The sequence below is a fragment of the Narcine bancroftii genome, chromosome 9 (assembly GCF_036971445.1).
Source record: "Narcine bancroftii isolate sNarBan1 chromosome 9, sNarBan1.hap1, whole genome shotgun sequence".
In the NCBI taxonomy this organism is placed as follows: domain Eukaryota; kingdom Metazoa; phylum Chordata; class Chondrichthyes; order Torpediniformes; family Narcinidae; genus Narcine; species Narcine bancroftii.
The window spans coordinates 87548963-87569919 of NC_091477.1; the positions used below are offsets into that span (position 1 = coordinate 87548963).

The 20957-nt window shown below is 37.2% G+C and overlaps 1 protein-coding gene across 1 annotated transcript in view; it reads right to left on the bottom strand.

The window, feature by feature from the left end:
* Nucleotides 1–1097: 1097 nt before the first annotated feature.
* The window catches only part of dock10 (dedicator of cytokinesis 10), a 175742-nt gene continuing 155882 nt past the window's right edge, over nucleotides 1098–20957 (bottom strand). The window contains exons 50-55 of the mRNA XM_069896750.1: nucleotides 19901–20047; nucleotides 19418–19628; nucleotides 16085–16275; nucleotides 12475–12575; nucleotides 10763–10901; nucleotides 1098–3313 (exon numbers count right to left, since the gene is read on the bottom strand). Coding sequence (XP_069752851.1) covers nucleotides 3188–3313; nucleotides 10763–10901; nucleotides 12475–12575; nucleotides 16085–16275; nucleotides 19418–19628; nucleotides 19901–20047 — 915 coding nt within the window. The 3' untranslated portion in view covers nucleotides 1098–3187. The remainder of the gene's footprint in view (nucleotides 3314–10762; nucleotides 10902–12474; nucleotides 12576–16084; nucleotides 16276–19417; nucleotides 19629–19900; nucleotides 20048–20957) is intronic.

Below are 20957 nucleotides of genomic sequence, written 5' to 3' on the forward strand. Positions count from 1 at the left end.
CACATTTTTTGGAAAATTCATTATCTTAGTTGAGTTTGAGTCAGTGTGAAAAATAACCCAAATTATATTTCAAAATTACAAGGAGGTAAATGCAAATGTTGAGCACATTTTGTTTTAAATGATTCAAGATAGACAATGTTTGAGACAATAGCCCACCTTGTCAAAGTCTAAAATCATTTAGAAATTACCCTTGTCCAAGTTCAATTCTGTAGGTATGCATGGAGCAAATGACAGGAATCTTTGGAGTGGTGATATACTAGGGGTGTAATTTAATAGATTGACGAAAATTGAGACAGAGGTGGATAAAGTAGTGGAGAAAGCATTTGGTGTGCTTGCCTTCATAAACACTGAGATACTGAGTTTATGAGTCGGGAGATCATGTCACTGCTACACAAATGGTTTCTCAGACGACATTTGGAGTAACGTGCACACTTCGGCTCGTAACATTACAGGAAGGATGAGGTAGCAATAGACAGTGCATGAGAGTCATCAAAATACTGCCTGGAGTTAGAAGGAGAGATTGAATAGGCTGTGTTTATTCTGTCTGGAAAATAGAAGGCTGACATTATCAAGCTTTATCAAATGATGAGGGGCTTTGATAGAACATCAGAACAGGAAGAAAATTAAATGAAATCTAAAAAACACATTTTCACACAAAACGGTGGTGGTTTTCTCAAATTAACTACCAGAGGAGGTGCTAGAGATATAATTACAACATTTACAAGGCGTTTGGATAGGTACTTCGATACAAAAGGCATAGAGAGTTATGGGCCTAATGTAGACAAATTGGAATGACACAGATAGGTGTCACAGTCAGCACATATAAGGTGGGATGAGTGGGTTTGTATCTGTAGTGAATGATTCTGTGTCCTGATTGAGAATGCTATTCGTACATGAAGGTCACTTTCAAAGCTTACTGTGAAAAAACTGATTTAGAATGAAACTATCTGAAATAGCTTCTTCTTTGAGAATCTCATGATCTATCTGACATACTTAGACTATTAGGTAGGTAGGTCCATGAATAAAAATGGCTTTGTAAGTTATTCAGCACACAAAAACAAAATTAGAACTTTGAGATTGTCTGGGATATTAAATTTCAAATTTATTTAAATTTACATATACTGTACATTTCGGCCCATGAGTCTGTGCCGCCCAATTTACACCCAATTAACCTACAACCACTGGTATGTTTTGAAGGATGGGAGGAAACCAGAGCCCCCAGGGAAAACCCAGACGGACATGGGGAGAACGTACAAACACCTTACAGACAGCATAGAATTCCGAATCGCTGGCACTGTAAAGACATTGACCTAACCATTATGCTAATCGTGCTGCCCTCAAAAAAAAAATTGGAAATGCATGAGCCCAGAAATCATCATTCATCCTTTTAATTCCTATCAAATAACAATGCATTTATTTTTGTGACATTCAAGAGAGTAGCATGGAGATCTGGATCTTTTATTGCAGTGTTAGCACTGAAACCAGAACCTTAATGTCACAGTGCAGCATTGGGGCGCGCATTTCCTCTCAACCTAGTGGAGGTAGTTGCTTGCATTAATCTCACAAGTGCATTTCTGAAGCCAGCTCCTCTGGGAATGTTCAACAGTACAAACCATACTCTTTCAGCTATAAGGTGAGTTTCTATTTAATGAACAAAAGCAGCAATGAGGGGAGGAGGAAAGTGGTGGGAAAATTCCTGCAGGGATAAAAGAGAACTGCACCTGCTGAAGAAGTAAAATGTCCAGAGGATGTTGCTATTGTAAGGAGTCCACAAATACTTTGCAGAGTTCTTCTGACAGGAGGCTACACGGGAAGTCCCAAGCACAGTTTAATGAATACCAGCATTTATAGGCAGCTTAAATGCCAATAACTGCCTTATCAACTCTGCTTCTCATGTGGCCTGAAGGAAAAACAGATGAAGTCTTCTCTCCTTGCAAACGGAGCATGGGTGATACCCCTAATGCTGCAATGATCAACAAGTTGTGAGGTGTGACAGAAATGAGCAATAATAGTGTCAAATTATCCTGAGGCTAGAATGATTCTCAGGTCAGGGGAGTGATCTTGACTTGCACAATCAAAGCATTGCAGTCCTATACCCAAAGTCATGCTTGGGACCACTGGCCACAGGTCTTAGTGTGAAGAAGGAATGAAAAGTTAATGCTGAATAAAACTACATTATGATGAATAAAACTACAAGTCCAATAAAAGGGTCTTTGCCGAAAATGTGACTGTGGACAAATTTTGCACGATGCACTTCTATTCACATCTGTTGGGAGTTAATTTTTGAGGTGAATAAAGTTGTGAGATCAAATGAAAAACCTCCAAAAATGCCAGCTGCATATAAACTCTGAAAGATGTGTACAATTGCTCTCGTCTTGACACAGCTCATTTTTAACTGCACAGTAACCAGTTTATCAGGAGCTGTGTGAATTAATTTCTAGGCCATGATGTCCAAACACTATGAAACTTTGGGAAACAAAAGTGTGGGGTCACAATTCAGCTTGCATTTAAAACCTAAGTGTTTGGGCAAAGTGGTTTTCCACCCCTGTGGAATTCTGTATTTAAATTTCAGCTGGTAAATCCTCCTCATTCTTATGTCCAATAAATGCTCGCTTGGTGATTATGATGTCCTACTACTGTCAAGATTACTTACCATTAGAAATAGCTGAACAATAAATCACATATATTCAAGTATTTTCAACAATAAGCATTTGTAAAATATATTTCCAATGCATTTACTCCAAATTTCACATTTTATTTAAAAACACTGTTATTTTACTGTTAAGTTCATTTCATCAGTATGTCCATTTAATTTCATTGTAAAAGACCTATTTTACACATGAATGTCAATATTTACAGTTAAAATAACAAATAGTGGTTACAAATTACCAATATTTCCATTTAAAACAGTACGAGGAAACAAAATGTTAGATACTCTATAGTTCACTGAAATCACTGTACATTCATATTGTATCTATTATACATATCCAATGGTAATAATAAGTCAAAGGACAATAAAAAATGTAAATAGTGCAGATATTGCAAGTGTGATGTAAAGACAAATTACAAGCTGAGTTTGTAATGCTATAATAACTTCAGGGAAAAAAAGAACAATTTTTTTCATGTAATTTGTAACTTCTAACATTTCCAGTGATAACAATTGTAATTTATTGAAGAGAAACCGGTGTTACTCTGAGTTTGACATGACTACTACTCCTGGCAAATGGTTGGAGGTCGTAGTTCTATTGATTACTCGGGGCACATGCTGCCGATCCAATCCTTGCTGCTTTGTCACATCCTCCCCGTATACCACCTGTTTGACAAAAATTGGAATGGAAGCATCTTTTTAGCTCAGTGATAATACCATTATATTTACTGACATTTGGCACAGAGGAGAAAAAAGCATGCTGGTCTCCAATTAACTCAAATCATTTATGTAAATTAGCCTGATACAGCAAAATCCCACTTTGCAGAACACCCCTCATCAGTCCACCAGAATAGGCCTGAGTTTCCTATGGCTTCTCTCTTAGATTCTCCATTGCACTCTCACTCTGTTCTCTCTGTCATTGGGCATCCTACAGAGCTCCCACAAAACCCAATGTCATTTCAGGGAGAAACTTTTTTTGTTAAAGAGCTTAACAGTGAAATTAACAATTTCAGTTCACCAACATTTCCAGCATGTCTCAGAACTGACCATTTCTGTCGCAAGTATAAGGAATACTAGCAATGGTTTGTGGTCTGCTGTATGTTGATGAACTTCCTGCAAATGACTTGGCTTAGATAATTTCTAGGAGGTTGGGTCGGGAAGATGTCTCAACAATGCCACATGGAGGGAGGACTGACTCACATGACAAAATAGTCTGGCACAGGATGTATTGAAGTACCTCAGGTGGTAATTCATTCATGTTTATTTCTTCCTCCTGATATTTTCTTTCTCATGTGGCAAAAATCAGAACCTCAAAGGAGATACACGTTTGCTCCTATTTTATGGAGGTGTTTAAATTTCAGCAATGACTGTAAAAATACTCGGCGAAGAAAGTGGAAGTGGTGCAAGAACACTCTGCCTTCCGAGCACACACAAAATTGTGAACTCGAGCAAGTGGCATATGTCTACATTTTCATTTGTTTAAATAACCGTTACCAGTTTTACCATGTCTTTCTTCCCAAGACTTATTTACAACAAAACAGATAGGCAAAAGACAGGCCAGGTAGCCCAATATCTGTCGTTGGGAAAATGCTTGCAGCTATCATGAAGGAAGTAAAAATAACGAGACATTGGCATCAGCCAGATCCAATATGGATTTAAGAAGAGCAGATCATATTTAAACTAATTTACTGGAGTTCTTTGAGGATAATATGAATACAGTGGACAGAGGGGAACAGGTGGATGTTGTATACTTGGATTTCCAGAAGGCATTTGATAAGATGCTGCCAAAAATACTTGTGCATAAGGATGTATGGGGTTGGCATTATATATGATCAGGGAAAAAGGGTTGGTTAACAATAGAAGGGAGAGATTTGGGATAAATTTGGCAGTGTTCTTAGGAATGCTACAGTGACCTTCAACTGTTCACAGTATATATTAATGATTTGGAGGAGGGGACCAAGAGTAGCATATCTACGTTTGCTGATGACACTAAACTGAGTGGAATAGTACATTGTATGGAGGACACAGATGACAGAAAGCTTGCAAAGAGATGTAGATTGGTTGTGAGTGGGCAAGGGTCTGACAGACAGAGGATAACATTGGTAAATGTGAGAGGTAAAACACAGAATTCTGTGGACACCATGGTTGAAAGGCAGGAAAAGGGGGAGGGGGAAGAAAAGGCAAGCAGGTTTAATAGAAAGCAGTGGTTCATGCCATCTGACTGGAGATGGAAAATAAGGTGTTGTTCCTCCAATCTGCAACTGGTCGGGGCGGGACAGTACATAAGGTGGGAGTGTGACCCAGAATTGGCCACTGGGAGGTCACTGTGGTTGTGGACGGAGAGGAGGTGTTGAGCAAAGCAATCTCCCAGTCTGCGAATGGTAAATGTGAGGTTATCTTTGGAAGTAAAAATAATAAATTGGTCTACTATTTAAATGGTGCAAATTAGCAGCATCCCTTTGTGCAGAAATACCTGGGAGTGATTGCATATGAATAGCAAATGGTTAGTGTGCAGTTCTGGTCGCCTTACTTGAGTAAGGATAGACTGGTCTTGGATGTGGTGCAGAGGAGGTTAATTCTGGAAAAGTCGCCTCGGACTATGCCCAATTAAGTTTCAAGGATCAAGGTATAGCTAACTGAGACATATAAAAGGATGAAAGAAAAAGAGAAGATTGAAGCAGAAGGATTGTTTCCACTGGCAGGTGACACTAGAACAAGGGGCATAGCCTGAAGGTTCAAAAGAGTAGACTTAAGACAGTGATGAGGAGGAACTGCTTCTCCAGAAGACCAGTGTACCTATGCAATTCTCTGTCCAACAAAGTAACAGTGTTTGCCTGATTGAATTTATTTAAGACACAAATAGATAATTTTTTTGCACTGTAGGGGAAATAAGGGTAATGGAGAATAGGAAGGGATGTGGCACTTTTTACTGAATTTTACTGAAATTGTGGCTCGACAGGTCAGATGACCCATTCCTGCTCCTATTTCATGTATTCTTATGTCATGGACTTAAGAGAAGCTTGATTTTACTCTCTGGTGTGGCTGTGTGGAGGAAAGGTTGAGTTCAGAAATAGCGGGGAGGGATTGTGAGGAAAGTCTCACAAAATGAAAGAATAAAATTGCAGAATCATGCAAGACAAGGAAAATTGACAGGGAATTGAATGTTCTTCAAGATGGAAATTTGTTTTAATTCGCAGAACATTGGTTGACATTGGTATCAGCTTTAGATATTTGATTCTACTGTCCGCCAGGCAGTTGGTACAGACAACATCTACCATTCTTTTCCTTCTACTAATGTCACTCGACCTGTTGAGACCCTCCAGCTGATCGCGTTTAGCTGCTACGGTTTAATGTCAGTGACCAATGAAAAAATTCCATCCCAGGCAAATTATAATCGCGGGTTATCATGGTACAGTTACTGTCCATGAAACAAATTCACAAATTTTAACCAGTTCTCCATGGCTATAATGTAATAAATTTAAGAGATGCAAAAAGGGTAAATGTTATAAATCCACATTTTACTTTTATGTCAGCTCTATCCAGGTCCAGGATACCTACATCCCGGTGAATCTATGAAACTATGTAATTACCTTTTCAGAAAATATCAGCAGAGGGAATTCCATGAAATGTTGACTCTCAAAACTAGTTTTGAAAATCTCCAAAGCAATCCTTAATTTAATCATATTTTCAAGCTACATTAGGGCATTAAATAAGAGGTGCAGAGTGAGAGGAAGAAAATTCATCAAAATTGTTATAAATGAATAACAATTCAGCAATTGAAGCTTCAAATGTACCATGCAGAAAACTTGCAATTACATGCTTCTACGGCTCACCTCACAACATGTGTTGGTTGCCTGTAAAAAATATTTCTTCACCATTTTTTAAGTCCTTTATGAAATGAATTTAAATAATCCATGGTGCATCTCTAATTATGTGAAATGCAAAGGTCACTTCTTGAGTGGGCTTGGGCATTTGGTGCCATTTCAAATCTCCAGGGGCAACGTTTGCTTTATTGTAAGGGAGTCAGACATGCGGGCTTTCGATGAGTTCACAAGAAGTCCATTTTCTGTTGTTATCTGATGACTAACTGCTCCAGATTTTTGACAGAATAGACAAGTTAAAAGCTCATAAGTGGGAACATCTACCATGATGAAATAAAGTTAATGAATAGCATTTTGGTGCTTTCTTTCTTTTGAATATTTTATTTAAAAATGTTTTCATACATGCAACTAATAAACCATTATACAATACAATAAAAGTTTAAGCCAGTGGTTCTCAACCTTTTTCTCTCCACTCACAAACCACTTTAAGTATTCCCTATGCCAGAGGTGCTCTGTCATTAGTAAGGGGTTGCTTAAGGTGGGATGTGGGTGGAAAGAAAATGTTTGAAAACCACTGTTTTAATCATACCTAATTGACTCGTTAGTGCAAGGTTTAATAACTCCAAAGGAACTGGACCAATGACAATTTTTCTCAAGCAAAATATTTCAGTAACAATTGGGTCTAGAGCAGTGATTCTCAACCTTCCCTTCCCAATCACATACCACCTTAAGCAATCTCTTACTAATCACAGAGCACTGATAGCATAGGGATTAATTAAAGTGGTGTGTCAGCGGAAAGAAAAAGGTTGAGAACCACTGGTTTAATCTGAAGACAATTTAATTCATTACATGATGGTTATAACCCCTCCTCCTCAAAAGATTAAATATATATATATATATATCTATATATATAAAGATGTATATAGGAATATAAAATAGGAAATAAGAATAATATCATGGATTTCCCAGAGTATTGGCCCTCAACACACTGGAATTCAACAGAGTTTGTATGGCCATTTTAAGGAAGAAAATGGTTAACACAGGTCTTAAGAGGCTGAAAGAGTATTTGCATATACAGGCTCCAAATTCACAAAAATTCAGAGTATTTATTTCTCAAATTATATGTAATTTTCTCTAAAGGGATACAGCTTTGAATTTTCAGCATTCCATCTTCTTATACCTAAATGTGAATTCGATTTCCAAGTAACTGCAATAAATTTCCTTGCTACTGGTAATGCTGTTATAACAAATTTCCTTTGATATATTGATAATTTCAACTTAAGTCTTGATCCTTCTATATTCCCCAATAAGAATATATCTGGATTTAGTGGAAATACAATACCTGTAACTTGTTCTAAAAAATTCCTTAAATTCACCCAAAAAAGGTCTTACCTTGGAGCATGACCAAGTTCAGTGCAGGAAAGTGCCTATCTCCTCACCACAACTGAAACATTGGTCAGACAAATCTGATTTCATTCTTTTCAATTTTTGTGGTATTAAATATAACTGATGTAAAAAATTATACTGAACTCATCTATATCTTACATTAATAGTATTTGTCATACAATCTTTACAAATATCTGACCATCCTTGTTCATCAAATATTCGAATCTAACTCCCATTTCTGTCTAGATTTATGTACTCCTTGTTTAATAATTTCTATTTCCAATAAATAGTACATTGCAGAAGTAAATTTCTTAATATTTCCTCTCCTAATGATGGTTTCCAGTTCACTACATATAGGTATACACTCCACTGGCCACCGTGACAGAGGTGCACCAAAGAAAAGGTACAAGGACTGCCTAAAGAAATCTCTTGGTGCCTGCCACATTGACCACCGCCAGTGGGCTGATATCGCCTCAAACCGTGCATCTTGGCGCCTCACAGTTTGGCGGGCAGCAACCTCCTTTGAAGAAGACCGCAGAGCCCACCTCACTGACAAAAGGCAAAGGAGGAAAAACCCAACACCCAACCCCAACCCACCAATTTTCCCCTGCAGCCGCTGCAACCGTGTCTGCCTGTCCCGCATCGGACTTGTCAGCCACAAACGAGCCTGCAGCTGACGTGGACTTTTACCCCCTCCATAAATCTTCGTCCGCGAAGCCAAGCCAAAGAGAGAAGACATATAGGTAACTGCATCTCTGGACCCAATTTTCCTTTTAGATATGCCCTCAGTTGGAAATAGCAAAAGAGAGTATTACTAGAGAGTATTGTAGCAGTGTTTACATGTAGCTTTAAAAGTTTTAATAATTTAAAACATTCTTATTCAGAACGTTTCTACTAATTCACCAGGAGGGTCAGGCTCCTACATCCTAAACCTATGACATTACGTGACGTCCCCCCGCTTTCTTTTCAACATTATATTTGATCAAAAATTTAGAACCAAAAATTAACTGCATAATTTTATCCTGAATTATAATGCCTTCAAATAAGAATATTCACAGAAAATGAATACAAAAATGCAGCAACAACATAACTGGTTCACTGACATGCAAGGCCAAGTTAAGTTTACCATCTAACTATTCATGCTTTACATTTGGATATAAAGAGTGTAGAAACATAAAAATAGAAAGGCAAAAATATCTTACTGCATCATTTCATGCCATGGTGTTTTTTCCATTGATGTCTACAACTGTCTACAGTTCTACGAGTTAAATGTTATGTTTTATGGTTTCTCGTCCATCAGTGCAACAGTATCTTTATCAGGATCTTTTGTTCCAAAACACCCCAAGGAATATCACTTAACTAATTGCCAGAAATTATAAATTACGATACTTTAAATTAAAATAATTGCTATTAGAAAGCAAATAATATAAACGCATCCACTGTATTCTGTGATGCAAATGACGTCTTTCAAATAAAATAACAAATAAATATGAGAAAAAAGATGAAGTGCAAAATCCATGAATCAAAAAGAGTGGGAATCCACCAAGAAAGAGGTGTAGACATACCAGTACTGGAAGCAGTGAAGTAGATAATAGATTGAGAAGAGTAGAAACTTGAGAAAGGGAAAGCAGAATTCAGCTGCCAGAGGAAACAAAAATACATCAAATAAGTGCTCCATTATCATATTACAATTATTGGTTTAAATCATTCTCTTAAAACATAATCCTTCTCCTTGCAGAGTTTGTATTACTCATTGTCAAATAAATAGGAGGTAATGCAGGTACTTCAACCGACGACCTTTGCCTCATCTCAGCGCTTTCATATAGCTACAATCCTAGATTTCAGTCCCATAAACATTTTCCAAGCTACTTTCCCCCAAATAATTTTCCAACAAATAGTAAATGGACATTTCATTTCATGGGTTCAGAATATAAACAAAAGAAACAGGACAAATTGTGCTCACTACACATGACTTTTTTCTTCTCTTCCTTTGCAGAGACACAGTGTAAGAGTACAGTGAATCCTTCCAGAGGTGAAGCAAATGAAATGTGAAAATTTGGCATATTTTTGCTCTCTTCTAAAACTTCACATATTTTAACTTGGCAAAAGGTAATCCATGTTTATCTTTATAAATAATTAATTTTACTTTTAATTTTGAAATTATTGTTAAGCATGTGCTGGTCATACAAATGAATATTCTTAGATTTAAGATCAGTGCAGAGTCATGACTAAAGAGGTAAAACCTACTTATCTACAGTTTAATAGTCTGCATCTGATGCCATGCAAGCATTACTGCTAAATAAACCAAGCAAAGCAATAACATTTAAACAGGTGAAGAGCTTCAAATACTCATTTGAACTGAAAAGTAGAAACATATGATTCACATTAAAATTAACTATTCTAATAGATAATAGACAAAAGATGCAGGAGTAGATCATTCGGCCCTTCGAGTGAGCACCATGATCATTGCTGATCATCTATAATCAGTACTCCCTTCCTGCCTTCTCCCCGTATCACTTGACTCTGCCAGCTTTAAGAGCTCTATCTAATTGATGGAAGAAATTGGTAAGTGCAGAACCTAATACTTTTACTTAATAAAATTGAATAAGTAATCAAAAAAACAAATAGGAGAAAACACTGGGTTAATCTGTATATTTGAACCAATGACATTTGTATAATTTAGGTTGGATTCCTACTGAGTTAAGGTTGATGGATGGAAAAAAAATCAAAAGGAGCTGGTGATTTCCTACAGCCAGACCTGGCTCTTGCCTCTAAGAGTAACATGAACCAAGCATTATTTTCACATTATTAAAAGAATAGCAAACATCCTCCATATTAACTCCAGATAAATTTGTAACAGGGTGGACAGTGCAACTGACAAGATAGCATGAATAATAATCACACTGACCTGCTCATTCATGACTGTGGACAACTCATTGAGCAGATCTCTGTAGTGAGATTTCATTTCTTCCTGGTATTCTAATTGATCTTCCTTAATAAGCCGTTCATTAACCTCAAGAGCATGTCCACACGTAGCTGCAAATTTTCTGTGAGATGAGATTAGAAAAATACTGAGCTACTTACTAATTTATTTTTCTCAATGACTTTCAGTAAATCTGCAATGATCTGATGCATGCAAACAAATAACTAAATTATTTTGTGTCAGGGTAACTACAAGGGAATTGGATTACATTTCCGCAAGAAAGTTGGAGAAATCCTGTGAAACTTCATGAGCAGTAAGATATTTGCTGCTTTACTGAGAGAAAGTAATTAGCCACTTGTCAGGGATGTGATATTGCCTGCAGCTGACGTGGACATTTACCCCTCCACAAATCTTCGTCCGCGAAGCCAAGCCAAAGAAAGATACAACATGAACAAAGTGGAAAGTTTGGTCGGATACAAAGCCAGGAGAAGAAATATCGGACAAGGAAAAATGTAGGTACCATTTCTTTTGTTGATATCTGCAGCATTGCAAATGCAACTCTGTACACATTGAATGGAAACATGGAACAAAGCACCCAAATCTAGAGCAGGGGCACCTATTATCTGACCACCACAGCCGCTGGCCCTATAATGCACCACATCCAATTTTTAGTCATACAGGGCCCATAATGAAGAATTGAGGCCCCCTCTCTGCAGCAGACTACCAGGGTATTGCCAAGGTAAGCAGAAGTGCTTCCATATTATGTTGGAGCCACTGCTGATTCACTTCCCAGCTCTGCTCTCCTGAGAGCCATTGATAGAGACTCCTGCCCCCAAAACTGACTTGTTTCAATTCATCCTTAGTTGGTGCAACATTCCAAATATATATATGTTCCATACTGCCTTGTTGATGCTCAGATATTCAATTTTGAATCTACTTACCAATTTGTAATAAAATTGGCACGTTTCTAATGTGTAAATTTTAAAATATAGTGGTAAGTATTAGACTTGAAAAATTCAGAAAAAAAACCTAAAAATAAAGACTTATCAGGTCAGCCAAAATTTATGGACCTGAAATGTTAATTCCTTTACTCTCTTATGCTATATATTTTTGGGATTTCCAGCATCTCTATTTCTTGATGGCTTTGTTTGCCTTTCCATATGACACAATTCATCCTGGTTGTTTCCCTTCCACTTCCAGACTAACTATTAGTTCTTGGTAACTTTTAAAAATATTTAATTAGTTACTGCTTAACCCATGATAGAGCTGCTAAGCTGTATCCTTTTCAAGTCAACATTACGAGGGGTAAATAAAAAACCCAGCAGGTGTGGTAAATTCAGAAAACACTGAAAACACCCAGCTAGTCAGGCAGTATTTGTGGAAATAATTAACATTTCAATTCAGGACCCTTCATCAGAAATCTGTAAGAAAGAAAAATTAGGTGGTTTTAACTGCAAGAGAAGGTGGGGAGGAAAGAGAAGGGCAAAGGATACATCTCTTTTAGGGTGAGTCCAAATGAGATAATATATGTATCACTTCTCTTTCTTCAGATACTGCTGGACTTGCTGAGAGATCCAGCACTTTCCAGAACTATGAAGAATCTGATCATGCCAGTTCTAATCAGGAGAGAGCTTCAGTAATCGAGACAATTAGTGTGTTCTGTAACTGTCAAGTATTAAACTTGCTAAAAAGCTTACCTGAAAATGTCTTTGAGGAGCTTTACTTGGTTGTCTGGATATTTTTTTGCATTTGTTTCCTCGAGGAAAGCCCTAGCATAAGCCATAGGCCCTGCATTTACCTGTGCAAACAAATTCATGGCTTAATAAGCATTGCAGCAAATCTATAACTTTACTAAAATTTGAAAGGAATTGGTGTGGTGTTATGAGTAAATTGTATTTCTTTAGACAAGAAAACAAAAAAGACTGCTTGAACCTTGAAATTTAGTCCTCGCAAAAACAATTAATTGCCGTAACGAAATCTCACTTATTTTCTCCTCCCAGGAGAAAGCAATTAAAATTTTAACTTTAAGATGAACGAATTCTAATACTTGCCTATATAGAGGTGTCCCTTCATCCAACTAGACTCATTTCCATTGAAAAGTAATTTCTATTATGTTTAACATGATAATTATTACATTTTTGATATATATCTAAGTTCATATGTCTAAGTTTTATTTCACTTTTCACATGACAATTTCACTTGAAAGTTCTTGCTATGAATCTTGTCCACTTAAATTTTCCATTCTTGTTCAAGGAAAGAATTTGCTTGCAGATGAAAAGGTTTTTTTTTCCCAAGCTAAAATATAAAGGTATCGTCGAACCTATCTATTGCCATCTGGTAATAAGCCACTCAAGTCCATTGCATCGAATGTTAAAAAAGTTAAGTTGGAACAGAAAAGTTAACGTCATCTTTTTAAATTACCCAATTCATTAAAAAAAGTAGATGTTGAACTGGAAGTCGGTGGGTCAACTCTGCTCCCATCTCTTCAGGTCTTATTGTATACAAAAAAAATGCAATCGAGGAGATGAAGTTGAATGGTACCACTCTAACAAATTACAGTATATCAAGTCGTATCTTGGCATTTTGGAAGCCAGATTCTATTTACTTGAGCTACATTCATTTAAATAATTGATTCAATCATGGCTGTTGCAATTTATTGAACTAAAAATTAATCTACAAAATCTTTCCACTTATTTCATTTCACCTCTCTAAAGTAATTTACATTTGGCCAGAATGTTTCTATTGTGAACCTCCGACCCTCTGCCAAAGAATATTATTTCATGAACTCGGTATTTTGAGGCTACGCTCAATTATTTTCCACCAAATTATGCTGAAAACATATTTGCCCACGGTCTCACAGCTGCAGTGGCAAGATTCCACATGTATCAGAAAGATGAGCAATTTTGAATAGTAGGTTAAATTGTATCAGTGGAAAATTTAGTTCTCCTGCACTTATTCAAAGGGTCTCAAGTTTTAGCTCTATTCCAGAGGCGTGCACAAAAAACCTACACTAATACTGTAGTTGATGCAGTTCTGATAGACTGCAGTACATTCAGTGTTCTCTTTGTGGGTAACTATCCTTTACACCTATTTTGTAAGCTTGGTCTGGAGGTTCAAATTAATTATAGCTCGCAGATCAGGAGATCATTTTTTAGTTTTATATTCAATTTATTTAAAATTAAAACTGAGCTAATAACACAAACAAACTATAAGCCCTATAAATAATATAAGAGAAGATGTAAAAACTAAGATGGAAAATGCTGCAAAATAAATGTGCCCTAATATTACAACTTTAAAAGTTCATGGCATCATTGTTTGATTCTTCCCAATACACTGAAATAGAAATCTTGGTTAACTCCTAGTCCAGGTCTTGTTGAAGATCAGCTTCCCATCATTTGGATGATGTGTTTAATTATTATGAAGTGAAAGAGAATGAACATCTTTGGAATATCATCAGTTGAAAAGCTCCCTTCCCATCATTGTGACTGGAGCCCATATTTTTACTGTCGAGTATCCTTTCCTAATATTATAATGGAAGCACCATTGTCATATAAACTGTGACAAGAATCACTTCTGACTGGCAACACATGTGCCCTTGACAATAAAATCCATGGTGCCCAAACCACCTACTGGAATATTGTATAATTACAAGTATTTGATTTTTTTTCCTCATGCATGATATAATTCTCCCCTGGTCAAGAAGTGGGGACTACTTATTCCAATATGATGAAAAAGTCTATATTCTTTTCTAAAAAGTAAAAGAATATGCTGGTCAATATTGATCTAAAATTTAATTGGAAATTACATGTTGTTTCATGTGTTGCAAAACTAAATTGCAATGAAATGCAACTTCTCATTTGAAAAGCATTAATTTCATACTTCCATCTGCTTGTGGGCTTAAGCATGACAGATTCCTTGCAAGAAGCAGATGTTGCATCTCTATTGAAATGCTGGATCTTGGAAAGCAGATGTGGAAGCTGCCTGGATCTCACCCAGGAAAGCAAGCAACTGCAGAAGGAATCGGGTCTACTCAAGTGTTCCTTGAAAGCAAGACCTTTGCCTCCACAGTTCTTTGGGGCACTATTCCAGAAGATGTACTTTTATATGGTGGGCCTTCTTTTGCTCTGATTCCATCCATCGGTGTCCATCTCTGCCACTACTACATCCAATCTCACATCAGGGAAGTGGAATACCCATTCATATGCCCAAATTAGCCATCTTCACATGAGATCACTCTGAACCACTGTAGTTATTTGAACAGCTGTTCCCATTGAAGTTTGCCATTTTAAGAGCTCTAGTGTGACAACACAACAGGCAAGTTTGGTGCTCATGTCCGGTCAATCCACAGGACCATAAGAGCGGCAGAGAGGATCACTGGGATTTCTCTCTTCCTGCATCGATGTGATCTACCGGGATCGTTGTCTGAGGAGGGTGTGCAGAATCATTGAGGACCCCTTTCACCTTGCAGAGAGCATCTTCCAGCTGCTCCCATCAGGAAAGAGATATCGGAGTATCAGACCCAGCACCACCAGACTGAGGAACAGCTTCTTCTCTGGGCAGTAAGAATGCTAATGACCAAAATAACTGCTCACACTAACAATCCGAGTCTCTCATATTCATGAAGCAATATTTGTTTATTTATTTATTTGTATATTTGAATACTTGTCCTGCACATCACATTTTATTTGTCTGTAAGCGCATTATGTCTGGTTTGTGACTGCGTGTTTTGCACAGAGAACAAGAGATTGCTTTTTCATTTGGTTGTACTTGTGCAATCAAATTACAATAAATTTGACTTGACTTGATTCCTCTGTAGATAACATAAATAATCTTGGTAAACATGGGACTATTTTATGCTGGAGCATGAACACTGATTGTAAGAGCCGCATCACACTTGAGGGGTGAGCATGCTGCAGTATAAAATAGTCCCAAGTTTCCTCTGTATATAACATCCCTCCTTTCAAGTTTCCTTTGTAGATAACAACGTAGTCAGAGCACACAATTACATGGAAGGTCTGAAGATCGACAGATTGGTCTCATGTCAAATGATCTCACAAGCCCTATATAAATGAAAATTATTCCTCAGCCACCTCAGATGAAACTGGCACAAATTCCCTCTCAGCTCCATTTTAGTGCTTTATTTAGTGATGTATAATTTTTAGTAATTTCCCTTGCATTAAAATGGGACACAAATTTTTCACCCACATGGTGCATGGTGAATGTGGTCCAAACTTTATGTCCTGTCACTATGTCAGGTAGAACAGTTGAAAAATGAAAGTACATTTCTTTTAACTAAAATTACATTACCTTGGCACTGACACTTCCTTGTAATTTGAGCTGCAGGCGAATCATGTCCACCTCATTCATGCAGCACAGGTGACTGAGTTCCGAAACTTTCCTCGACATTTCATCAATCGCCACCTCAATGGGATTCAGCTCAGTACTGTGCTGGTTCACGACTTGAATTCTCTTCTTAACGTATGGAAATGTCTGACTAGCTGCACCAAAAAAAAACCAAAAAAAAACCTTGAAGTGAAAACTTGTGAAACTGGATTTCCAATTATTTTCATCAATGATGGAGAGCAACAGCATTCACAGGGTCATACAGCAGGGTAGCAGGTCCAAATTTCCAGCTTGTCCCTGCCGAACAACATGCCCCCCTGCTTTAGTCACACTTACCCACATTAGGCCTGTACCCCTCCAAAACCCTCCGATCTGTGATATTTCTTTTATTGTAATAAAGAAACTTGGGTTCTTTTAAAATAGCTATATTTTATTAGCTATAGTCTCAAGATCATGTGGAGGCATCCATCTTGAATCCAACTGAAGTTGCCACATACCTGACTCTACCTCCCTCTAGTGGTCAGGATATCACTAACATTCTATTACTACACTATCGATGTAGTTACCCAAGTGTTGCTGCAAGGAACCTAAGATACCTGCCTCGACCACTTTGTTTGACAACTCATTTCATATACCCACCACAGTCTGTTTGAAGCTGTCCCCTCATATCCATTCTCAATCCCATCCCCCTCCCCCTCTATCTCAGATTCTCCTGCTCTAGGAATCAGTCACTATCCACTTTATCTATGCCCCTCACAATTTTGTAGACCTCAATGAGATCCCCTCTCAGCCTGCTAAGCTCTGAGGCAAATAAACCTAGTTATTGTGGTCTCTCCCAATAACAACTTCCCTAATCCTGACAACAACTTTATTAACCTCTTCTGCACCCTGTTCAAATTTATAATATCCTTCATTTAGCTGGGCAGCCAAAACTGCACACAATATTCCTAGTAAGGTCTCAACAACATCTTTTATAACTTCAATATGATGTTCCAATACTTGAAATCATTGCCCCAAGGGATGAAGGCAAGTGTCCCAGACCCTCTCTTCACATGATCTGCTGCCATCTTTAAAGATCTGCACTCAAGATCCCTCCTATCGCCAGGTTATTTTTAAAAATCCAATTGACTATTTGGCCTCCTATTCTAGATGCTCTAACATTTCCACACCAACCTACTATGTGTGTTATCAAATGCTTTATCAATGCGGATAACATGGGAAATCATGCCCCATGTTCAAACCCATGCTGGCTTTCCTTAATTTTCCACTGGCCCTCCAACTATTGATCTAAGAATCCTCTCCAGCAGTTTTCCTAGCACTGACTTTAGACTAAACACATCTGTAGTTTCCTAGATTAACCTTATAACCTTTTATAGACAATAGCAACACATTTGCCATTCGCTAATCCTCCAGAACTTGTCCTATCCTCGGTAATGAGTTAAAAATGTCTGTCAAGGCCCTCACAATTTCCTTCCACAATGTTCTGCGATGCACTTGGTTTGGACCCAGAGATTTATCCACCTTGATATGTTCAAAGGCTGCTGGCACCTCTTCTCTTCCAATGCAGATATGCCTTAGACTATCTTTAGTTGCCTCCCTCATTTCCCACTTTTGCTTCACAGTATACACATACACAAAATATTAACTTAAGATCTTCCCCATTTCATCTGGCTCTATACAAGGACCCATACTTTCCCTCATGACCCTTTTTTTCTTAATATACTTGTAAAATATTTTTGGATTCTCCCTAAACTGCCAAAACTTCTTAACTCTCCCTATTTCCCTCTTCAGTCTGTTCCTATATTCCTTGTTACTCCTCAAGGGATCCCTCCAACCTGTACCTGTCACATTCCTCCTTTTTCATTCTGATCTGTGCTTCTATATCTCTTATTAATCAGGGTGTCATTACTTTGCCATTCCTGCTGTTTATCCTTCAAATTATACAGCCATCCTGGACCTTCCTCATCACGATCTAAAACACCTCCAATTGGCAATCGTGGTCTTAATGACATTCACGTCCAATCACCTATTGCTAACTCCTGCCCAGTCATGCTGAAATTGACCTTGCCCAAAATTTAAGATTCTTACTTGAGGGCCTTTTCCATAATTATCTTAAAGCTAATAGAATTGTGGCCACTGATCATTTGTTGGTGTAAGTGGAACTTTTCAGGTTTGATGAAAATAAAAAAAACAATAGATGCTGCCAGAACCGTTGAGTTTTTCCAACATTTTGTGTCTTTGTTCAGGTTTAACTCTTTCACTAATGGCAACTCAACAATCATAATTGTGGCAACGGTAGGGACTCAGTTTATTCAAGTGATGAGAGTTGAAAGGGGAATATCCAATCCCAGTTCCTGCTCCATTATTTAGTGAATACATCCCAATCCTAAAAACCATGGTACTTCAAGTAAAGCATCAGAAAAGTAAATACAAGTTGATTGTTCAATATAATTTTCAATTATAATCCAATGATTAGTGAAAGCAAGCTTTATAGTGAGGTTCTCTGGACAGTTGACAAATAATCTTCCACATACGAGATCAAATACGCAAAATCTCAATCGAAAAATCTAACACAAAATTCATCCACCTGATACACATATTACCCCTTGAAAGTGAATGAAATGTAATTCATTTTACTCTCTTCTGTGATTTTGCCTTAATTTATATTAAAATATTGTTCAATCAGCATGCACTTTATAAGTTTTTCTTCTCCTTAATGTACTAACAATTTCAAATGGTGTGAGAGCATCCGCAAAAACTGTACATCACATAGTCATTTCAATTAATCAATTAAAAAAAAAATCTCAGGTCCAATTAGATTCTCAAGAGAAACCTTGTAATAATGGTAGAACAGGATGCCATAGATCTGATGTCAAAACGGGGAAATTGGAGCCTCTTGCAGAAATATTCCCCGACACTAAACATTGAAGTATAATTCTTATAATAAATGATTTGTATTGGCCAAATAGAACATTCTATCATTTATTAATAAAAATATAGAAATTGCTGTAAATACTCAGCGGGCCAGGCAGATTTTGTGGGGAAAGAAGAAGGAGAGTTATTCTTGAGGGATGATTTTTTTTTATATCTGGAAGAGTTGGAGTTAAAATGATTTTTAATTTAAATTTCAGAAGCAGAGCATGCAAATATTTCTGTGCAGCTTGTCAAGGGCAACCAACTGGTAATTAATTTTAATCATATATATTTTAAATATTTAGCTTACATTGATGGGCATTTTAAAGCCCAAATCTGATAAATATTAAGAGTTTGCTTCTTTGTTTCAATACCAGAACTCACTTGTTAAGATTGTCCTTCTCTTACACTGCTCTTCTACTCCTCCGTGCTTTTTTCCAGACAGGGTAAAAGGGGTCTCGAACACAAAGCGTTTGATATTGTGATGTCTCTCAAAATCTGTTCTCCTTTCAGCAAGTTCTTTTTCATCAAAATACGGTGTGACATAGGTAACCTGGATATAAGCAAACTTTGGATCCAACTCTTTGGGATTGACCTGAGTCAAAACATAAGTACATCTAAGATGCATATCAGAAGTATTCAAATAATTGTTGCTTGTTATTTTGATTGAACTATAAACAGTTTTAGAATTAATGATACTTTGATTAAAACATTTTTGTGTATCAAAATTTCATAAATTTTCTGGGTGAATTTATAAGGTACATTTTATATATAGCTGTATTTTTTTAAATTATTATGCACTTTTTATATATTTACTTAAAAGGTGAAATGCATCCAAAAGTTGGCAGGGTTAAGTTCTTTTTTTACCTTGTTAGAATCTTGAATCATTTTCACATTCTCTGGCCCATATTTATCCGAGTATAGTTTCAACAACCTCTGGGAAATTTCTGAGAGTCCAGTTAGCTTGGGCTCTTTATAAATATATTCTTTGCTATCATCTTCTTCAAAGAATGTCTGACCAATAAAACAAATGCAGAAATTAAAATAGCTGCAATAATTTAGTTGGGACTACAGTGCTCGAAGAAGCAGAATGTCATAGGTTTAATCCCTCCTTTCAGTTGGATTTCAACAGTTCAGCACTAGTAAGTTGTGTTAAAATTACCCAGGTTTGTTGCATCTGACTTGTGGATCTACTGGTTGTTAGAGAAGATGAATATCATCAGATTTTAATTTGCCTGGTTCTTGGTAGGTATTTTTCAAATCAAGTTCAGTAAATGATTTATTTCATTTCCACTCTTCAGAAATGGAGACACTTCTGATTTTTGTCAGTGGAAGGGCTGCTTGTCTATCTTAGAACATATACAAGTTAACCAAGGATCTGAAGTAATGGCCATTTAATAATCATCTTAGAGAAGCTTTGATACAGCCCCTTTTCTGTCAAAGCCGCCTTGATAATTACAAAGCCTAAAAAAGGTAGCTGCAATACTTTTCTTCGGAGGGCTGCGAAGATGAGAATCTCAGAAGGTCTACTCTTCACAAGTCCACCAGCTCCCCAAAGTTCACATTCCCATCTCTCACATTCCCATTGTCAGTTGGCAGCCTCAAGGTGAGATCATCTGAACCAACCAACCAACCTTTTCACCATCTTCTGGTGATTTGTAAGTGAGCCTGGTGAATTAAAATAACCAGGATTCAGGTTATCCAGAACATAGACCTATTAAAAAGTCCCCTCCAGCACCAGCACACCTTCCACGTTCTCCCACAGCAACATCTTGCCACAGCCGAGCAAGGTAAAAGACCCATTTTATGTTTCAAAGGAAAAGTTGGAGCAAAGTTAATCACAGAAAGTGGAGATGTAAAGTTTACATGAAAACAGGCAAGGGCACAAAGGTGTAATCTACTTTCTGACAAATGAAAAATGCTG